Source organism: Hesperophylax consimilis, chromosome 6 (genome assembly GCF_061612785.1).
Source record: "Hesperophylax consimilis isolate HC1 chromosome 6, BYU_Hcon_1.0, whole genome shotgun sequence".
NCBI lineage: Eukaryota > Metazoa > Arthropoda > Insecta > Trichoptera > Limnephilidae > Hesperophylax > Hesperophylax consimilis.
In genome coordinates, this window is record NC_142841.1 from 40,547,925 (window position 1) to 40,570,537 (window position 22,613).

Here is a 22,613-nt window from a genome sequence, read left to right on the forward strand (position 1 = left end):
ATTAAAAAAGACCCCATTATGGCATTGGGTATGTATGCTTTGTATTTCACTTAGAGAATGGATAAAAATATATTTACTTAAATGCCTAATTATTTTGTTTTGCTAGGAAGCTGAATAGTTACATACTTAAAAAGTAAAGGAATATTGTCGAATTGAATCCTGAATCTACATAAAAACAGAATTTCGTGGACGTTTTGTGGGGTAAGAGTTGCCCTAAAGAGCTGCGAGAAACCAATTCTAAACACTTTATTAAAACTATGAAACAAAATTTAAACGTGTTCTATTAAAAATGGTTTTTCAATAATTTACCTGTATATGTGGGATTAACGACTACTAATAGGACGAACTAATGTATTCATTGTAAAGATCGTATCAAGTCAGGAAATAATTCGAATAACTATTTTCGCATGTAAACTACCAACAAATAATTATGGAAAGCTAGGAGAAATGCAACAAAAAAATATTTAAAAGCAGACTAATTATTTTATTTTATGTATAACGACAAAATGGTCGCCCTTCGTAAAAAATCATGAATATGAAAACTTTTTACGTAAAAGAATTATTTTACCTGATGGTATAGATTTTACACAAAGATTTTGTAAAATTACCGCGTCGATACCCAAACAATATTTAATTTAAAATGCTTGGTTATTTATTTATTAATATGAAACCATTTTACATCAACACAACTATTGCCAATTGACATTACGGTTTTAGATAAATTAGCAACAAAATTAATTCCAAGACAATAACAATCACACGTAACATTTTTTTTATCTTACGCGCCGCGAGATACCGGAAAGATTTGCTCAGGAGCTAATGAAAACTTGAAATGTGGGACACTCGCGCACATAATTATTTTATTGTAATCAATATACTTTCTTTTCATTATGCAATCATTCATATAATAATTATAATTATATGAATTTTGATTAATTCTGCATAAAGACCAACTCAAACGGGATAATCATTGCAATGAAGCATTGATAACATATCTCTAACCATAGAAAGCATTTTATTCCAGTATAGAAAAGTACCAATCATGTCGTTATTGTTATTTGATACTAGACGTGTTTGAATGACTCAAGTTGAAATGAAATGGCGGTCATTTATTATTTATTCGTCAAGTTTGGATGTTGTTATCTGAATATTATATACGGAGAAAACATCCTGATAAAAAATCTAATTTACTAAAAGTCTCTTCAAATTTTTCGTATTCCTGTTAAAAACGGGATTGTAGGCCATTAACCCTTAACTCTGTGTCTTATCTTTGAAGATGCACTAACAAAAAAAGTTTATTAACAAAGTCCTTCGTATTTTATTCTACTGTGGTGATGAACTGCTGTTAATTTTATTTAAAAAATAATCTTCTGATTTTCATCCATCAGATAATTACATAGGATTTTAACTACTGTCAAACTTGACACTTTTCATTTCTAGAAGTTTGTGGCAGAGGCATTTTTTAAAATCGCATAATATTCTGTCACATTTTATCGGGAAACAATATTTACCGTTTAATAACTAAGATTTTTAATTTGACTGCAAGCCGCTTCTTGATAAAGTGTTGGAATTGTCACGATATATTAGTCCTGTTATTACCAGGATGACTAATAATTTGAAAAGATTTTCAATACATTAGCATTACTCTGTACAACTATAAGTAGTTCTACAGAGTAATACTTTTAATAATTATACTTATGTTATAGTTTTGTTGTCACAAGGATGACTAATAATTTGAAGAGATTTTCAATACTTTAGTATTACTTTGTACAACTACTTATAAAGCTATTTTCTTATTATGAAGCTTCTTCGTAATTTGACATTAGAATTTAAAACAAAACTGTAATAAATAATTAATAAAAGTGATGTTATTACGCGGAAAATTTTTTGTAATATTTTTATATCTTACCACTGGGCAGTTTTCATAACAACGTGTATTTGTAAAAATTAATACGTATGTTAAGCCATAATTTTAAATCATATTAAAGCAGTATTGTGAAAATATCCACTCGGTCATAAAAATATGTATTGTTTTTAGTTGTAAGTCTAGTAATAAATGAATAAATGAAGTTGTTAAGTGCCCTTGGGGTTATTTTCACACGAAAACGGCGCTATAGAAATGATCCCTCCAATAAACAAAGATATTGTTTTTTATTGTGGTGGTAATACGAGATTTCAAATATTGTCATGTTAAAAGTAACCCGGGAATGTTTAGTTGTTTTTTTAATCTTATTTTCAATTAAATAAATCTCATCGCACGTAATAGAGAGATTTAGCCACATCTAGGCTGGAGCCTCCCAATACTTGAGAAAACCTTCTTGATTCTGTGCAAATAAGGCTGTCCGTCTGATTGAAAATCTATTATTAACTGACCGTTTATCATCTCTAATGCACAGACGAAATGTGGTCATGCTGAGTCTGTTCTACAGAAATTTTAATGGAGCCTGCGCTAAGCAGCTAGCAACATTGATCTCCGGTACACAGGTGCACGTGCGTGGAATTCGACGAATACAAGCGGAACATCCGTTCACAGTTGATGTTTGATTCATAATTTTTAAGGTGGAGATTATATTATTCTAAAGAATTGAAGTTTTTGTTTCACTCGATCGTGCCATGTCGTCCTCGGGCGTCCCCTACTTACACCATTCACTACTGTATACTAATTGTTACTATTGACAAACTACATTATATCTGTTTTGTTCGACGCCGTATCTCATTCCAGTGTATAGATAATGCGTTAAATTTTCCTCGGGCATTTCCGACTTTTCTACCGTTCACTATTGTATACCACATTGTTATTATAAAAACACGACATTATATCGATTTTCATTTGTCTTCCGTATCTATATATCGTATATTCCATATCTTATCCCAGTGCAGAGAAAAAATAAAATAAGTCTTCCTCAGGCCTCCCCAACTTCTACCACTCTCTAAACACTCTTGGCACTAATAAGAACAAACTTTGAAATTTTCAGCAAAATCGGTCCAGTAGTTTTTGAGTCTATAGGGGACAAACAAAGAACCATAATTTATAACAAAAAATCGCTAAAGACATGCAGGAAAAACATTTATTTTATGAAGCTTATTCTGGTTGTAATTGAAGTTGACTTATTAAGACAACATATCATATTATTAAAGTAAGACAGGTTTTTAAAATTGGTTCAGATTATCACTTTACCTTGTCCTTGAGACACGTTTAGAATAGAGTAATATTTGTATTAATTAAACGCCTTTGGCCTATTCAGAGACATAACAAAGAGAGTTGAATTCCGTATACCATTGACATAGAGTTTGACACGAGAGAGATCAGCTAATAAGAAAGTGAAAAGGTGAAGGGTGATGAACCTACGTATGATGTCATCACCTGGCAGACTTTATTTCCGAGATTAATCACCGACACTATTTCAAACGTAAACAAGACGGATCAACGAACGAAAGTAACACAGTCTTGACACCGCTTTTGCGCATTGCAAGTTTGTATGGGAGTTAGAAAAACAAGGAAATGCAGAACGAGTGTAAAAATGTGAATTGAATACAATGGCAATGCATCGCATGAATAAAATAAATCTATGGAGAATTTAATTAAACAGGTGAAAAGTTTGGTTGTATACACAGAATGCATAGCTAACTAGGATAGTAAGTTAAATATTGCAAATTTATTAAGAATCTCTTGAAATTAATCGCAGGTCATCAACGAATGAATTGATAGGTATCCTTATAAATTTTTAGTAAAATAACAATGTTTGTCACGATGTTGGATCGTTGTTTTATATTTTAAGACATGAATACGTGTTCCGATATTATTAGGAATTTACTAACATTTTATCAGGAAGCGGCCTGCAGTCCCATTTTTAACCGGATTAACAATAATTTGAAGAGATATTTTATAAATCAACAATACTCATTTTTTCTGTTATAATATTATTATTTGATAAAAAAGGTTTATTTATAAACAAGTGCTGCTCTGTAATTATTATTACGCACATCGGTTATTTCCGAAGGCATTAAACTTGATAACAATACATAAAAACAAACAAACAAAACAAGTTATCTTTGCGTGGTGGTTTACAAAGAAAAAAATTCACCGGTTTATGATATTGCAAATTTAAGTAAGCTGGTCAAAATATTCGTATCCCTGTTGAAAACGGGATTACAGACCTTTAACTAATGAATTGACAGGTTGCCTAACAAACTGTTGGTAAAACACGAATATGTTTTTTTTTTTTTTTTGTAATTATTTTTTATTTTTAATAATATGTTTACATGGTACATAATTCATTTTACATCTTGGGTCTTTTTACTACTCTTCCATTGAAAGCATTTGCTTGTGTATGGAAGGGGAGTGTACATAAATGTTGTTGTTAGTTAGTACTTAAATAATTCATTGTACATAAATGTATGTTTGCTGTAGTATTTTTTTATAGTAGTGAAGGATAATATATTAATATAATAAATTTTAAAAAAGAAAGGAAGTTATGGAAAACTAAGGATATTTGTGAGATTAATTAAGTGACAGTAGTTTTTTTTTTTTTTTGAATATTTTTAAAGTGTCTCTTGACAGAGAGCAGTATTCGGGTTTTATCATTAATGCTTCTGATTTCTTCTGGTAGACGATTGAAAAAAGTTCTTCCCTGGTAAGTATAATGATGTTGTGCAAAAGACGTATTTAGTTTTGGGCATAGAAAAACATGTCTAAGTCGCGTTCTGTTTTCATTTAAAAATTTATATTTATCTTTTTCTTTTATAATTTGGATTAGTGAGTTTTTAATATATAGGTCTTTAAATGTAGGTACTTGAAATTCTTCAAACAGGCGCTCTGTTGGGTAGTCAAAGGATTTTTTTAAATATAATTTTAATAATTGTTCTTTGTATTATTTCAATTGGAAGAAGGTTACATTTATTAAAAAAACACAGTTACATTTATTAAAAAAAATTGGAATCAATGTACGCAGACAAAGTACACTATGATAAATGTTATAGGGATGATTGGGGTAAACGTAACTGCATGAACAAGTGTTTTTATTCTGAATGTACTGATATTTTAATGGGAAATGGCCTGCCATCACATTATTAAAACTATTTTAATAAATCAGCAATACTCATTTTTATCCGTGTACGAATTTTCTTTTGAGTCGACGGGTTGTCATTGATATATTTATAGATAATAGAAACGAAATGATATAGGCATGGATGCGTGCCGATCGTCATCGAGCTACGACCAAACTGCACGGACTGTCAACGCGGTATTGAAACAAAGGCGTGGCGCCGCTCTTGGTAGATATGATTTGCAGTAGTATGGGTGAATAATGTTGGCGACACTTTTGTACGCGCAGTTCCATGCAATTAATGGTTCATGGCCCATCTTCACTGTTTCTACTATCTTTGAATGTAAGATCTGTAGGTATATTTTTTCTATGTATTGAAATATTGAATAATTAGTTTTATGTAAAATTCAGAAATTTCTGTGATTTATAAATAAATAAATGAATTGGAAAGAGTAATATGAAGTTAGCAGAATTCCCAAACGTAAAGCAAAAAAATGTGGGAAGCAATAGCGTAAACTGCAAAGCAATGAGCTCTTGCGCCATAAAAATAGCTCCATTTTTCAATGTGGAATTTTTGGTAGATTGCAAATTTAGCTTTCAGCGCCATAATCAACCATGACGTTGTTCGTCGAACTCAATTAGAAATAGGTAATTTTTTGCGAAAGCTTACGTGAATAAATATACATTTTTAATTTTAATAATTTATGATGGTGTGAAAAACATTCTTCTTCTTTCGTATGGTGGGGGGTCAGAGGGGGACATCTAGATCTGCGAGCCATATTAGGGCCTCAGGCGTCGCCATGTGACCCTCATCAATCCCGCCGGGGAATGAATGGAGCGGGAATTCGTTGACCACATGTTCGGTAGTCTGCACCGCACCACATTCACACATCGCCGACTCTTTAAGGCACCATCTGTGCATCATGTGGGCACAGCGGCTATGGGAGCACCTTAACCTATTGATGGCGGACCAGGTTTTGCGAGGCAGTGAGAACCCAGGCTGTCTCTCGGTGGGGTCCTGTATGAGATGGGCATTTCCCACGTTGGCCGTTTGCCACTCAAGTTTCCACCTATCTTCTGGGGTGAGAGGTAGTCGGAGAAGCCTCTCTCCTTCCGCCCAGAAGGGCTTTCGGGACTTCAAGCGGCATGCCGGGTGGGAGACGACATCTTCGTGTAGAGGTATTGCGCTTTTTTGCAGCGCCTTCTTGTATTCCCTCAGTGTTGCAATTTCTCGCCTGATGTTTGGCGGGGTTATGTTTGCAAGTACGGGGAGCCAAGGGAGAGGAGTAGATTTTAAAGTCCCGCTGATGGTTCGCATTGTGGCATTAAGCTGAACGTCTACCATGGAAGTGTAGGCGCTTCTATCCCATACTGGAGCACAGTATTCAGCCGTTGAGAAAACCAGGGCAATGGATGCTGTTCTGAGCGTGTTGGCGTCGCATCCCCAGCTAGTTCCAGCTAGCTTATTAACTAAGTTAAGCCTTGTCCTGGTTTTTTTACCCACTGTTTCCATGTGTTGCCGGTAGTTCAAGCTCCTGTCCAAAGTAACTCCGAGATAGCGGGGGTGGGGGTCATGGTAAATATTTTTTCCATCAAACTGAACACAGAGTTTGGCATCCGCTTGTGAATTGCTAAGATGAAAAGCTGTCGCAACTGTTTTCGACCCATTTGGCTTTAGTCGCCAATTGAGGAAATATTCTTCCAAAGCCTTTAGGTCAGAATTGAGGATATCTTCTGCTGCTTTAAGGGTTTTGGCTTGAGCTGTGACGGCGATGTCATCTGCGTAAGCAAATTTTCTGCCTTCAGTGTGAGGGAGGTCTCGAGTGTAGATGTTAAATAGCGTTGGGGCCAGCACTGAGCCCTGGGCAAGGCCATTATTGAGGGGTATTTTTTTGCTTTTTCGCCCTCCTAGAAAAACCCTGAAGGTACGGCCAGTTAGCAGTTGCTCAATGAGTCGTACTGTGTTGCCATCCTCTATGGTGTCGTACAGTTTAACAAGGAGGCCTTTGTGCCACACCGTGTCGTAGGCCGCAGAGAGATCAATGAACGCTGCCGCAGTCTTCAGCCGTTTCTGGAAACCAGATTCAATGTGTGTTGTCAGTGCTAACACCTGATCGCAGCAGTGACGGCCTGGTCTGAAGCCAGCTTGCTCTTGTGGGACCACTTTCTCCAAAATTGGAGTAAGTCTGCGGAGCACAACTCGCTCAAGAAAACATTAAAAAATGCTCTAAAAATAAAGATGCGAAATCGAGTGATATCTTCACTGTATGTTTTGGATGGATTGACTTATGGACGTTCATAGGAGCGACTTTAAAAGTATTTTCAAAGCAGTAGAATGAGTGCTTTATTTATAATCATATCAGTTTTCTCAACTTATCGTCTATTTACTTCAAGTATTCTAGTTTGAATGGGAGCAGCTGAACGCACTCAGCACGCGAACAAAAATGCATTTCCGCGATTGTTAGTTTTTCTTTGTGAAGAAAAATTCAAGCCTGTGCTAAATGTTTACTCATAAATATTTAGCACAGGCTTCAAAGGATCAATTCCTTCTTTGTTGATAGCAGCCTTAATTATTTATATGTGTGTGGATCCTGCAAAACTTCACTTACTGCATTTAATAAGGAATCACGATATCCCGATGATGTAATGAGAAAATAGGAAACAACAGATATTTTGGAGGTGAACGGTAAGGACTGGGTGTTTTTAGAAGCTTTAAGGATACTAGCGTCGTGAGTTCGATTCCTAGGCTGGCCAAGTCCTCCACGATACAACTGACATTTTCCGCTTAGTGAGCTGGTAATAGGAGTTTTCAAATTACTGTCAGGTTATTCGTAACCCGAGGAGGTTTGTCTTTTTTAAAAGAAAAAAAAATACACTGAAACTTTATTCTATTAAATAAAATAAAAAAAGTTGATTAGGTACGTATTTATGTTACTTATCCATAAGCTCCAATAAAAGGATAAACCAGCTAAAATATTATGACAAAAAGTAACGCGTGCTAAATATGTAAATACTGAGTTGGGTAAGATAAATTAATTGGAATGCCGCAGTGGTCAGTAAGTAAAAGAAACTTCACTTTTTGTAGCATGAAAAAATTAATGTTCACGCGTGAACTCATATTGCATGCTGTTTATATTCAATTCTATATTTTTTTGATATTGAAGAACGTTTCTAGGCTGTTAATCAAAATTATTTGAAAGTGGGCTACAGGTTGTATATTATCTTTTTCAGAAATATCTTCAATTGTAAAATATTTTTTATCAAATAAACAATGCCATATCTATGACTAAATTTTGATTAAAATGTGAGTTTCATTTGACACAGAGTATCTTAACTATAAATCAAAGAAACTGGGTATTCCAATTAAATTAAACATTTTTTTCTGTATTGAGTTGTCAGGTTGATAGTAAGTTGGCCTGTTTATTTCAACTAGCAACGTAAATTTCCTTCAAGGTTTCAAAGTTTTCGTTTTTTCTTCCTCGCACTCTATAAATGCTGGCGTCCCACAGGGATCGGTTTTGTCTCCGACTTTGTTCTTGTTGCACATCGATGACCTTTTGACATGTGCACCGATTCATTGTTACGCGGAAGACAGTACAGTTCATGATAGCTTTTTGTTTGACAGGCCCCCAAAGGGCACACAAACTCCAACGGCTCGAATGGCTTTGAAGCAGAGAATGGACGGTTATCTCGAGAGTATTTCCTCCTGGGATAAAAATAATCTCGTCGAATTTAATGTTTCAAAGACCCAATCCTGTCTGATTACGTCTAAAAGTGATCCAAATGATAATCTAGTCTCCTTCAACGGAAGCAATCTTCCGAACAGGCCTTCCATTGATATGCTTGGTGTAACTATAAGTGACCAGCTCAGGTACGGGGGCTCCATCGAAGCCAGAGTAAAGCTGGCCTCTCAGAAGCTGGGCGTACTGTACAGGGCCCGCAGATACTTTAGTAGTACACAACTGCTGACCCTGTACAAATCGCAAGTGCGCCCTACTGTCGAATTTGGCAGCCATCTCTGGTCCGGAGCCCCTAAATACCTGAAAAAAACCCTTGACTCTGTGCAAAAACGGGCGGTCCGTTTGATAGATTCCCCAATCTTAACAAACGGACTGAAATATTAAGAGCACAGGCGTCAGGTAGGTATGCTGTCCTTGTTCTATCGGTATTACAATGGAAGATGCTCTGAGGAACTAGCGTCATTGATCCCTTCGGCACCGGTGCGTAGTTGGAATACACGCCAAACGCGCGCCCAACATTTGTACACGGTTGAAATTTGTCACATGAGAACGGGTCGCTTCTACGATTCGTTCTTAGGTTCAACAGCTCGGCTGTGGAACGAACTGTCGGCCTCTGTGTTTCCTCCCTCCTACAACTTGGGACTCTTCAAGACCCATGTTCACTCCTTCCTCTCCACAAAAAGACCCTCCACACAGCATCCCCAAAGATGTAATAGGCCCTGAGGGAAATTATTTTCTTCAGGGCCTCCTGTGAGGAGTTAATATAAAAAAAGAAGATTTCAATAAAGGTCAAGAATAAGTCGCTACATTACTTCTTTCTTGATTTAAGGTTTTAAATCACGAAAAGCTACTTTAAAAACACAGACCAAGCCGGGATAGTAGTAAAGTAACTACTAGAATTAAAACACAGACTAAACCGGGGTAGTAGTAAAGTAACTAATAGAATTGAAATACAGACCAAGCTGGGGTAGTAGTATAGTAACTACTGGAATAAAAAAAAGAATGCTTTTTCGATAATTTAGTTGACTACAATCTGTTTACAACGGTTCCTTAATGAATTGTTTTACGATATTATGGTATATTTTTTCAGAAAATTGAAACACATTTTGATAATGTTCTGTGTACCTAGTAGAACACAAAAAAATGTCGTTTGTAGTTCCATTTAATGACCAACTATTTCTTTCCAACTTTGCTTCCAACTCGTTCATACAGAGATTTCATAACCGCGGTAGTAAATATCGTTCTGTGGATTTTTTTCTAATGAGGAATTTAAATTAAATATATATTTTTTATTGTTTTACTGAAATACAAAGTAGAAATAAATAATGAACTCCTGTAAGCAAACCGTATGGGCATGCATGTATTTTATTTTTACTTTATAATTAATACATCTACCAAGTATTTATTATATTTGTATTATTATTTCGTATCAATACAGATATTCTCGTATTTATACTGTTTTCTTACGATTTTATGTATCATTTTAACGAAAAGGCCTTTTTAGACGTACTAAATTATTAGAAGACATCAGTGCAACAAAAAAAACTTACGAACATTTCCGTAAATGTCTATAAATTTACATAATATATATGTTCGCTATATTATTTCACTAATCCCCTCAAAGTAAATGAAATAGAGGGGAATGAAAAGTGCGTTCAATTTCCGCAATATTTGGGTTATTTCTGTCTCTTTCCGGTGAACGGGGTTCGCTCACCGTGGGAGAAAGATGGGTGAGAGTTTGTTCGCTTTTCACGGCTTTACAGCGAACGAGCCCGATTGGCTGATCGAATGGATGTGCGATCAGTAGAAAGGAGCTATGGGGAAGGTGTCAGATATATAAACTAGACCGTGCTTGCAATTGGCATCAGTAGCTCGTTGCTTACCGCTCCCTTCATAAGAGAAACAATGAGATTGCTGGTAAGGAAAACAAACAACAATTCTAAATAATTAAGCGTTCTATCCACAATCAAAACTGTGAAAATCGTGAAGAAAAGTGAATTCATTTGTTATTTACCTTATTTTAATTTCTTGGTTGTGTTTATTTATAAATGTTTTTAAACCAATTATAAATTTTCCAGTAAGGTGTTTATACTTTTAACAATGGTCGGCCTTCATGGATAACGTAGTTTCAAATTTTCATGTTAAAAAGCTTTACTTCCGCAATTCCTTCAATGCTCATTAATGATTACAAAGAAATACAATTTATCTGTTTTTTTTTAACTTTCGGTTAGTTTAGTTCATTTTTTAAAGCTTAACGAATGTGGCTACAAAAACATTAAATTCTGATGCACGTGTTTAATTAGTAAGTCTTAATATAATAGTCTTAAATAATTTTTAAAAAACACAAGGGTGCCACAACCCTTTATTTTTAATTTACTTTTTCTCTTTATTTAATTTAATGGATTTTTAAGTAAATCGTATGACAAAATATACAGAATAGTCTTAAAAGACCATTAAAAATACATCATTCTTATATAATAATATTTCATATTGTAATTATTTTTTAAATAATTAATCGTGAAAGATTTGTTTTGTTTTTTGTACACATTATGCTTCATTTTATGATATAACAATTTCTCTTTTATTATTGACTAATATCCACTTTGGCCAACAACTTTACACGTATTAGTGATTTTCTAAAAAAAAACTACATGATCTATCTCCAAAGATTTAACAAATTTTTCGATTTCCCTCCCAAGTCAAACCACAATTTCTCGCAATAGAAATACATTCCAATAAACCACGTTAATTCACCGAAGCGATATGTAGATTATTGAAAGCGATCAGCACGCGATTTATACGATCAATAAATAATCAATTGCATGTTAACTTGTGCCTACTTTCTGTCAGACTGTTTACTCAACAATCGAAAGTGGACGGTGCATTTTCCAAAGCCATTAAGTTGCACGCAAAATAATTATATATCATGCGCATTGGAAAACACTAAGCTTGAAAATTCACATAATTAAACATAACTCAAAAAAATTGACTGCACCTTTTTTGGCCAAAATGGAACTCGCACACCCATGGTTCATGTATGATCCTACTTATCGTATTTTACGGAAGTGAATACAACCACGAACTAAACTGACTTCATCTTATTGAGCCTCCTCTTGAAACTGGACCTCACACAAATGTCTTCAGTTTCGCTGATTCTTTACGGTTCTCGCCCATCAGATAGCCGGTAGGTTATTTAGTTGCCCATCTTAAAATGGGTGACCCCAAGTTTTCCCCCCGAACATCAAACAAGGTTGAAATCCGATAATATTTGAAATCTAACGGCAATCTATTGATACATCTATTAATTAAAACATTCGTTTTTTATCTTTTCCACGTCTTTGTGAGAGAGCCTATGTTTTCGTTCAAAACATTAGTACTGATCGTGTACGTTTGTCATATTGTTAAATGCGTAATTGGAGGTGTTGAGGAATCTTCATTCATTGAAGAAGATAATTTCAATAAACGAAAAAGATAAAAACACATAAAATAAAAAAAAGTTAATGATCGCAACTGGGACTCGAACCCAGATCCTCTAGAAGTCTTTCCGGGAAAGGCGACTCTACCACTAGCCACCTATTGCCACCTAATAACAAACGTTCCGTCATCTTTATTTATTTATACATTATCTTCAATTATTTTTTCATATATACTTTAGGAGTAGTCACCTTTTCAGTTTGGCTGGTATGGATTTCTTTACCTTAACTTGATCTGCCTATCCAAATATAACCACTTTAAAGAAAATATTTATATTTACTAACGGTTATAATTTGTTTGCAGAGCTTTCTAGTTTTGGCGTGCGTGGCCGCACTAGCGGTGACCGCCGAGGAGACAAAGGAGTCCTCGGATGGTCAGGCCGCAGCCCCCGCCGCCGCCAAGGAGGTCGAGCCCGCCACTGACAAGAAGCAGGACAAGCGAGGAGCATCCGGCTTCGGCTATGGTGGATTCGGCCATGGCGGTGGCTACTCTGATTTCGGAGGCGATTCGGGATATCACCACGGACATCATGTAGAGTTAGAGAAAACCCTCACTACCATCAAGAAGGTGCACATTCCAGTGCCGGTTGAGAAATACATCCACGTCCCAGTGACCAAGCACATCCATGTTCCCGTCAAGGTGCCCGTGCCCCACCCCTATCCAGTGGTCAAGAACATCCCTTACCCTGTCAAGGAGTACGTCAAGGTTCCCGTGCACATTCCCAAGCCATACCCAGTCACCAAGCATGTCCCTTACCCCGTCAAGGTCCATGTTGACAGGCCCGTTCCAGTGAAGGTCTACGTTCCCCAACCCTACCCAGTGACCAAGCACGTTCCCTACCCAGTGAAGGTTAACGTACCAGCGCCTTACCCAGTGACCAAGCACGTTCCGTACCCCGTCAAGGTACCCGTCCATGTCCCAGCCCCTTACCCAGTTGAGAAGATCGTTCACTACCCAGTGGAGGTTAAGGTTGACAGGCCAGTCGCCGTGCACGTAGACAAGCCAGTACCAGTCCACGTTGACAAGCCAGTCCCATACCCCGTCGAAAAGAAGGTCCCTTACCCCGTGAAGGTCCACGTTGACAGGCCAGTGCCAGTACATGTAGACAAGCCAGTGCCTTATGAAGTCAAGGTACCAGTAGATGCCCCTTACCCAGTTGAGAAGATCGTCCACTACCCAGTCGAGAAGAAGGTCCCCGTTGAAGTTAAGGTGCCTTATGATAACCCCGTCCCATACACCGTCGTCAAGCATGTTCCCTATACCGTAGAGAAGCGCGTGCCTTATGAAGTCAAGGTCCCCTACCCAGTGCACGAGAAGGAAGAGGAGTCGCACTACGGAGGAGAAGAGGAATCCCATGGAGGTGGAGGAGGCGAAGGATCCTACGGCGGTGAGGAAGGAGGGTATGGCGGTGAGGAGAGCCACCATGGCTATTGATTTCTCCTTTGATCTTGTTATTTAACTTGTTTTAAGAATATCCAAATATTTCCTTCGTATTTTTACTAGACTGAGAACGAACGTATACGAGGCAAACAACTGTACTTTGTGAATAAATGTATTAAGTTACGAAAACGTATATCAGCAATTTTATTTTCTCTGTCCTAGTCCAATTGTTTTATTATTATTATTAAAAACACTGATTGATGAATAATATGCAATCCACTTACCGAATGTAGGGAATATTGGCAGGAACATGATACTTTGAACCGGGATCGAAGTCCATTTCGGATCTCAGCACTGGAGGTTTGATTCCACTGTATTGTTCCCTAAAAAAATAAAACCATCCAATTAGTTGCTTATATTGTAAGTTCACTAATAGACACAATCCAAGTAATGGTAGTTTCATTACCTGAGCCTCCACCAATGGCAATTGTACTGCTCTTTCCTGATGTCCTTTGAGAAAACGTCCCATCTCCACTTGTCCATTGTGAGGGCAAAAGGCAAGAAAGCTACCTTGTCCATAGCCATTGCAAACAGGTAATTGGTATCGTGAGCCAGGTCATTGATGGACTTCTGGACAAGCCCAAGGGTCTGCAAATGTCGAGGACTGGACACCGAGAGTGCCACTGCTTCACCGATAGCTTCATGGAAACCTGGAACAAACACGTCACGTTTTAGTAGCTTAAACTCGGTCGGTGGTTGAGTAGAATTCAAATGCAAAATTATTTGTTAAATCTGTTCCGCCAAGGTTTTATTTTTAAATGCAAACGTCAAATGCTTTGCTCGGAAGCATGTGTGTTCAGTTTGTTTTAAAACATTATTTAAAGTGAATTCTGAGTTCGATGACCAAGTTTCACATAATTCATGATATTATATAATTTACCCAGTGGACGAAAGTGGTTTAAAAAAACTGTAACTCTTGTATTCAAAATCTCATCTACAAAGTAGAAAGTGTGTTTTCAAAAGCTCTCAAACGGTGAACTCAGTCGTCATGAAATGTTCACAGCTATTCTGCATGGATATTTTGTGTAAAGGCAAATATTTTAGCAAAGTTATTTCCTCTGACACAATTTTAAATATTTTTCAGTAAGAAAAAACATGTTTAGACTCAAGTAAACAGGGTAGAGACTGCATGTGTTGTATAATTATTAAGTGGTTCTATAAAACGTATTTTGTTTGGCATGCTTGTTACATAAACAACGTAGATCGTTATTTAAAAGTGGAATTTTCTATCCACAGCTTAGATTTTCAGTTAGTGATTTATGCCAGCAATTTATAAGTTAAGCCTTGTTTCGCAGTGTATGTTTACATCCTTAAATGGATAGGTTACTTTAATCCGTAAGAGGCAACGCCAAGTGTCCCATAAGTGATGGATTTAATTGCTATATATTTGCATTTCTTTCACGTGGTATTCTAAATCGTATAATGCATGGGTACTGTAGTAATTCCATTGGTTTATTAAAAATATATATCAAAGAGGTTCGTGGATTGTTATTAAATTATTTTCTTGTTTTCACTATCATTAAATATAAATAACATACAAACAATGAAATAGTAAAATACAATATTTTGCGAGTTTGCTTAGTACTTTTAATATCGTAGTTGAATACTAATCATTTAGTACCTTTAATATCGTAGTAAAACACTAAGCATTTCTAATATTTAGTTTAAAATATTCTACCAAAAGATCACTTTCAAAATGGTGTAAGTGTAATTTCAATGGCGTAAATTCAAAACTGTTGACTTCTAAATTTTTGCTACCTGTGTTTATTTTTGAAACATAAATGATATTATATTATCATTTACTTGTTCTGTTACCACAATAATAATTTTAAAAATCTTTTAATTACAGTCAGAAATTAGTTACGTGAATCAGGCAACAACGACGATGATTGGATCTTCTATTTATAAACATCGTGAATAAAAACTCATGTCATAAAAATTCAAATGAAATCTCCTAAAAATAATTTATTACCTTTCTTTAAATTGTTAGAAAACAGTACAAATCGTTCGCTTTAGCATAATATTTTCTCCTAGGTGTTGGCACGCTTGCTAAGCACCCACAACTTGCTTATTTTCCTAATAAAGGAATAAGTGTGTTAAATTAACGAACGCCATTTCACACTACAAGAGGCACCGAAGAGATTGAGGCATAATAATTGTGAAATTTAATGCATTCAGAGTGGTTGCCTATTATTCATATGCCTCTATTATCAAAAGTGAACTGGAATACACGAATATATTATTAATTTGCTTTCCAAATGTGTACTGTAATGTACTAGAGGCAAAACCATCATTTGGAAAATGGTATGTAATTTTTTTATACTTAAATGTGTTTATTCATCAATTTAAAAAGTTTAGTTTTATTAGTTTCTCAGGAAGGTTCAAAGCAATTACACCCAGAGATATGAGTTCATTTTTCAGTTCAATGTATGGGATGATTTTAAAAAGCGTTATACGTTATGCGAATTGAACTGTGTCACTGCTTGATTGCTTAGTACAGCATTTAATTTAAACGAAAACCTCAATCAATACATGAAGATAAATGAGTAGGTACTGCTAATTTATTAAGAATCTCTTCAAATTATTTGAAATCCGGTTAAAAACGGATTTATAGGACTTCAAAGAATGAATTAACAGGTTTCCTGATAAAATTTTAGCAAATTTCGAATACACGTCCTCCGTGGTCGAGGGGTGAGGCTCTCGACTAGCAAGCTGGAGGTCGCAGATTAAAATCTCGGCATGCGCAAGTTAATTTTACTTAATCAATTGGTGTTATTTAACAAATTTCTCATTTAAAATAATATGTATTGTATTTACAGCACGTTCCAGAGTGGAAGATTCTCTCAGTATCGCCCTGCTGTAAGAACACCATTCGTATTGAAACTTTGCTTGAAATTTCTTTGGCCATGTTTAGTGACGGGGTCTGAATAGTCTGGTACTTCCCCACCTTCCTCTGCCCCAACTCTCCTTTCTAATACCTTCAGCCTCACAACATACATGGGGATGCCGTAGTCTCGCTGCCTCTAGACGGTTGGGAGCATGGGACTCTTGTGCGGTTTCACATTTTAAAAAAATACACCGTTCTAACACGTATTCCAACATCGCGATAATGTATTTGGAATTTTACTAAAAGTTTATCAGGAAACCTGTTGATTCATTCATTCATACCTATAAATTAAAGAGATTCTTAATAAAAAAATCAATAAATATTTCTCTTCGTGTAGGTACCCTAATGACAGACCTTTAAATAACTTACCTTTGAATACACAATAAAACGTTTTTTTTCAAAAAAGGATTACAAAACAATTATACAGTATAAACGTATCAATGTGTATTAAATTAACTACATTTTACAGTTAATCTATTGGGAATATTAAAATGTAAACTAAAATCTGTTTTTTTTTTTAAATAACTGAAATGTTTTTTTTGTAATTTCTTTCAGTGCTATTATAAATATTCGCTACTTCAGCATTTGTTTACATAAGCTGTGTATGTATGCGTTGATAAGGGAGTTTATAAATAAATTTGTATTTACATTACAAATCGTTTGAAATAATGGATGGCTGTCGAAAAGGGAATTAATTTTCAATAATTTATAAGGAAAATGAAATGAATATGATCTATTATAAAACCCGTTTTGCATTTCCAAGTTCCTGGAACCTTCCCTGAAAAACTGTATAATTTTCTTATGGCGGGTTGTTTCGCAGAATTTAAATATTCAGAGTTAATATTCTAGTTCTGTGCGAACGTACAATACTAATAAATAGTTTTGTCTTAACTAAATCTCAATTCTTTCAAGAAATGTAATACAATATTGTATTTGTATGCCTTTCTCGAAATCATTGAGTGCTTAAACTAACACAATTATTTATCCATATTCATATTGCATGTGTACGGGCGCAAACAAATAATTTATCTTAATATTGTAAAGCAATACCTTACAAAAAGCGTATTGTAATAAAATAAATGAATTAACGCCATCTATGAACACTTACAATATAATGGGTGTCGCGTTTATCCTTAAGCCCCGCATGCCCAATTTCTACTGATTTATAACAAGTTTATCGTTTAACTCTAAAGTTTTTAAGTTCCAAAAAATATACGTTATTTTTTAAGATAATATCTTTACATTTGTTATGCCGAAACGTTAATTATATGAAATTCCCGTGATATAAAATATAACCTCCGAAAGTTATTAAAAACACGTTTTGTTTTGTTATTTAATATTTTATAGGCATGCAACGTTTTAGAATGTATAGATTAATTTACAGATCACAAAATTTTGGGTCGAGTCTATATTTTTTAACGCGCGTTACCATAACCATCAGCTGCACATTCTACAAACAGTTCTCATAAAAATATTTTTACTGTCCAAATATGCAGCAAGTTAAAAGTTTAGTTGACACACGTTAAAAAAAACAGCGACTTTAACTTAACTAAATCTTGATCTATGCAATTATATTCAACACGGTCGCACGCTAAAGTAATCAATTACCTTATTCCATCTGCTAAAAAAATACCCTTATTAATGCATATATCATTATTGAATTAATTTCCTATTAGCAGAATTATTGTAGAAATTAAATATAGCCAACATATTCGTAACCTGCGGGTTGTATTTATTTAAAATAAAATAAAAGAAACACACAACCAACCTGTTAAAATCTATCTACAGGATTCTGTCTAATTAATTGATTTTTTTTTTGTTATCAATGTTTGATTCAATTGAAACGTTTAACAGAAACTGATATAAAATAGGTAAGTTTTTAGATTTTCACGGCCAAAAGCATTTTTGTTGTTTGTTTATGGGGTGTTATGCCGTGTTGCGCTAACTCCTTCTTTAGCCGACGTTTCGGACAGCGTTGCAGTGTCCATCATCAGGGCAGATCCGGTAGATCCGAAGATGTGTGACGTTTCGGACAGCGTTGCAGTGTCCATCATCAGGGCAGATCCGGTAGATCCGAAGATGATCACACATCTTCGGATCTACCGGATCTGCCCTGATGATGGACACTGCAACGCTGTCCGAAACGTCGGCTAAAGAAGGAGTTAGCGCAACACGGCATAACACCCCAAAAACAAACAACAAAAATGACATAAAATAGTTCATGGAAAGATACATAAGATATATACGTTGCTTTTCCAGTCAAAGGAAGTTGTTTATGTCTTATACAAACTTGAAATAATAATAATTTCTCATCCAATTTCGGCATTTTACCGAGGTATTCAGGTTCAATGTCACAGTAGCGGCTCGTGACTTTTGAGTTATGTTTTTGTATGAAGGTGTTCTGGAAATATCCGGCTGACCATTTCCTGAAAATCTTCATACAAAAAACAGAATTATCGAAATAAAAATTTCGGCTACAAAAACGTCAATAATTGTTTTTTTTTGTAATATTAGCACTCTAGTACACCCAAAAGTCACGAGCCGCCAAAATAAATGAACTCTAGAACTTTTGCTTTGAATCATTGTAATTTTTTTTTAAATTGTCAGAGTTTTTTGGAACAAAAGCGATAAAGTACTTACGTAAAATACAATTTTTTTATCAGAAAATATTTTTTATTGCCCTTTTCTAAATTGGAACTGAACAATCGAGAATTCATACCATCCCCATTAATGCATTAGGTATATATTTTGATGAGACACGAACCAAAACAAAATGTGTTTTTATCTCCAATCGGACCAATTCGACCTCTTACGCCGAACTACCGGAAACTTTTGAAACCGGTCCCCGCTCACTGCTATTCACGTGATAATAGCGGAATATGTTTCGACGAGATATTAGTATACAATTGTGACTCCATTATGATTTTTCCACCAATTTAAGTAGCATTCAACATTTATTTACATTGTTGCAACTAATATTAGTGGTTCAATTTTTTTGCCAATATTGAACATACAATTATTAAATTTACTGTACAAATTTATACATTGAAAATTTATTGCCGACGTCCTAAAAGTAATAAATGTTACTTTAATGAATTAGAGTGACTTGAAAACATAATTTTATGATTGGCTAAAAAAGCAGTTTTCTTGATATATAAGATCGTTACCGCAGTGAAGATATTAAGTTTCATGTACATACTTTCACTTGATTCAAAGTAGGGATTAAACAGTGCACCTGTGTGAGTGAGTTTCATATTCGTACAGTCTTATGCGTGTGTGAGTAAGTGGTTTGTTGAAACACAGAGCACGTTCTACTAGATTTTCTGACATAACAGAGTAATAGAACCAGAAAACACCGTTAAGTAACGGAAAAAATATTTAATATTGATTGAGTTATGGAAAATGTAGAGCGTTATTTTTCAAAACCTCTTTTTTCCTTTGTGCGAATAATACCTAATAATAACATATTTATGATTTGAATAGCGCCGATTTTATTTAAATCACCTTGAGGGTGCTGCACTAATATATAATATATTTCTAATTGAGAATTAGTACTTTATAGATCTATGAATATGGTCAATTAATATTTGGACTAGTTCGGTTTTGGGAACAAATAGATATTATCCGTTAAGTCAATTTGTTGGCTTTTGCGAACAGCTCATACTATGATGGGATGGTCTAATAGAAATAATTGTGTCTCCCTTACTGGCATTGAGAGAGGAATGATTTCAACGGTGTTAGAAAGAGAAAACACCAAGCTTTATATTTAAATCTAGAAGTTAACACCGAAATAATTGAAAAATACACCTACATGAAACCAAAGGTTACGACAGCAATTCTAGAAAAAATATGAAAATAATCACACTCTGAAAAAGAGACTTGACACACACTCCTTGGCTCATTCACATTCATACATCGTCTCATCGTGGTCTCAAATTCAGAAATACCCACATGGGGATGCCATAGTCTCACTGGCTCATTGGCTGACGGTTGGTAGCAGTTGGGATTCTTGTGTGGTATTCATATCAAAGAAAGATAAAAACAATAAAAATTTCATCCCCTAATGATTAAAATATTATTTTTGTTTAACGACGTTGCCCTAATACACGATTATTATTTTATATTTTTCATACTTGTAGTGTAAAACAGGCTTAAGAGGAATTATAACATGCAGCAGTGGTAATCCGATTTCTATTGCGTACAGTAGACCAAGTGGCCACTCGCTGCCGGTTGCGGCCGAGCTGGCCGTAACGCAATGCATGTTATGTTATGCAACCGATCGTTACGGTTCTCGGGCGCTTCTAATTGGCGGAGGGTACATTATGAGAAATGAGCATAGAAGGATGGTCAAAAGCAAAAAAAAAAATATAAAAAATTGTTGAATACTCAAAAGTAAATACATTAACTACTTATTTTGTCTATTTTCGACTTCATATTTCAAATTCAGAATTAACAACATCATCTTGCTACTAATTTTTCTCATAATTTTGGTAGCTATCTTTTTGATTGATTAGATAGTGTCTCAGATAAACATATCCGCTTTTTACTTAAATGGTGTAGCTATTGACTTTTTCTAAAAGTCAAAATGAATATTATGTTTTCTTATTGGAACAACTTTTCTTTTTAATAAATTTTGATTCTGTTTTTGATTCCCAGTTGAGACCGTTATCGTTTATTAATTTCTCTATATCTTGTTCTGTTTCGTGTTTCATTTAGGTCTATCAGAATTATCTTCTTCTTCAATGATATATTATATTGTTGGGTATAACTTTCAAAAGTTATAGAAAAGAAATGCAGTCCAATAAAAAAAATGTTTTCTATTGGGTCGTATCTTATATTTATTAATTTATTAACGGACTTCGTCCAATATATAACAAAGCGACAAGAGATTTGGGACAATGTACAATGCAAGAGTAAAGTATAAAAGCAGATACAAACAGGGAAAACATAAGAAAATAGAAGTGTCAAGTCAATTCAAGACCTTGCTAAAACTAAAGTGATACAAAATATCGTCAATTGCATAGTGAGCGACAAAAACATTCTGACTTATACCAAAAAAATCAAGGTCTTGACGTTAGTTGAACATTCTACATATTCTTGTCATTGTGAAGCATTGTAACTTAATAATTAAGATTTTTTTGGGGAAAAGGGATATTTTCTCTTTAAAAAATGATGTACCGATGGTATTACTGTCAGGCCATCTAAAAACAAGCCAATCAATTCAGATATATATTTTTTAATTTTTTTATTTTTTTTTTATATTTAATATTTGAAAAAATATATTTTTACAAAGATAAGTATACAGGATAAAATAAGATATAAAACAATAGAAATTAAAGTAGCCTTTCCTCACCATAAAGAGACAATGCTCTTGTGTTTGGTGAGGGAATTCTAGTTCAATTATGTACATGTTAGTATTAAGGTAAATAATTTATAAAGAAAACAACACAAGATTTAAACAATATTACTTCTAGATGTAAGTAGCAAACGTATTTTGGACTTATAATAGTTTAAGGTAATTTTTTAATTTAAGGTGAAATTCCTGAATATTTTCGATATTTTTTAAATTTAATGGAAGGTTATTAAAATAAATTATGCATAGATAAAGATAGGTATTTTGAATGAGAACATATTTTAACATATGAACATATTGTAACATATGTTATTTTTCACCCTTTTTATGCATTCTTTTAGAAATACACAAATAACATAAAAAATTTGATATAACTAACTTCTTACGTTAAATGAAGAAAATTAACAATATTTACTTTAATAAGTTCTTGTGTTGAAAATTATCTACTGATCCGTGCAAGCTTCCTAATGTATAAATAATTAGTGTGAGTGCTTGCAACACGTTACGTCAATGGACAGCTTTACCCGCTGCTGAGACGAACTCATTTACACAACAACTACTGCTACTCTGTGAAGCTAATGGGGAGATAAAGTGAAATGAACATGTAAGTTTGGTTGCTAGAATGTTGCGAGCATGATTTTCAGTATTTTATAATGAAAATCAAAATAAATATT

The 22,613-nt window shown here is 34.6% G+C and overlaps 2 protein-coding genes across 2 annotated transcripts in view; one reads left to right on the forward strand and one right to left on the reverse strand.

Moving 5' to 3' along the window:
* The window catches only part of Ance-3 (angiotensin-converting enzyme Ance-3), a 220,325-nt gene that overhangs the window by 147,299 nt on the left and 50,413 nt on the right, over positions 1 to 22,613 (reverse strand). The window contains exons 8-9 of the mRNA XM_089632689.1: positions 14,106 to 14,349; positions 13,924 to 14,022 (exon numbers count right to left, since the gene is read on the reverse strand). Of these exons, the coding sequence (XP_089488815.1) occupies positions 13,924 to 14,022; positions 14,106 to 14,349 (343 nt within the window). The remainder of the gene's footprint in view (positions 1 to 13,923; positions 14,023 to 14,105; positions 14,350 to 22,613) is intronic.
* Vajk1 (chitin-binding protein vajk1) lies at positions 10,512 to 13,693 on the forward strand. Its single transcript, XM_089633002.1, has 2 exons — positions 10,512 to 10,588; positions 12,523 to 13,693. The coding sequence occupies exons 1-2, from the start codon at positions 10,512 to 10,514 to the stop codon at positions 13,691 to 13,693; spliced, it is 1,248 nt and encodes a 415-aa protein (XP_089489128.1).

Coding starts and splice junctions, on each gene's coding strand:
- Vajk1 (XM_089633002.1), top strand. CDS start 10,512: ATGGGTGAGAGTTTGTTCGCTTTTCACGGCTTTACAGCGAACGAGCCC. Junction 10,589..12,522: donor ATCGAATGGATGTGCGATCA/GTAGAAAGGAGC, acceptor ACCACTTTAAAG/AAAATATTTATATTTACTAA.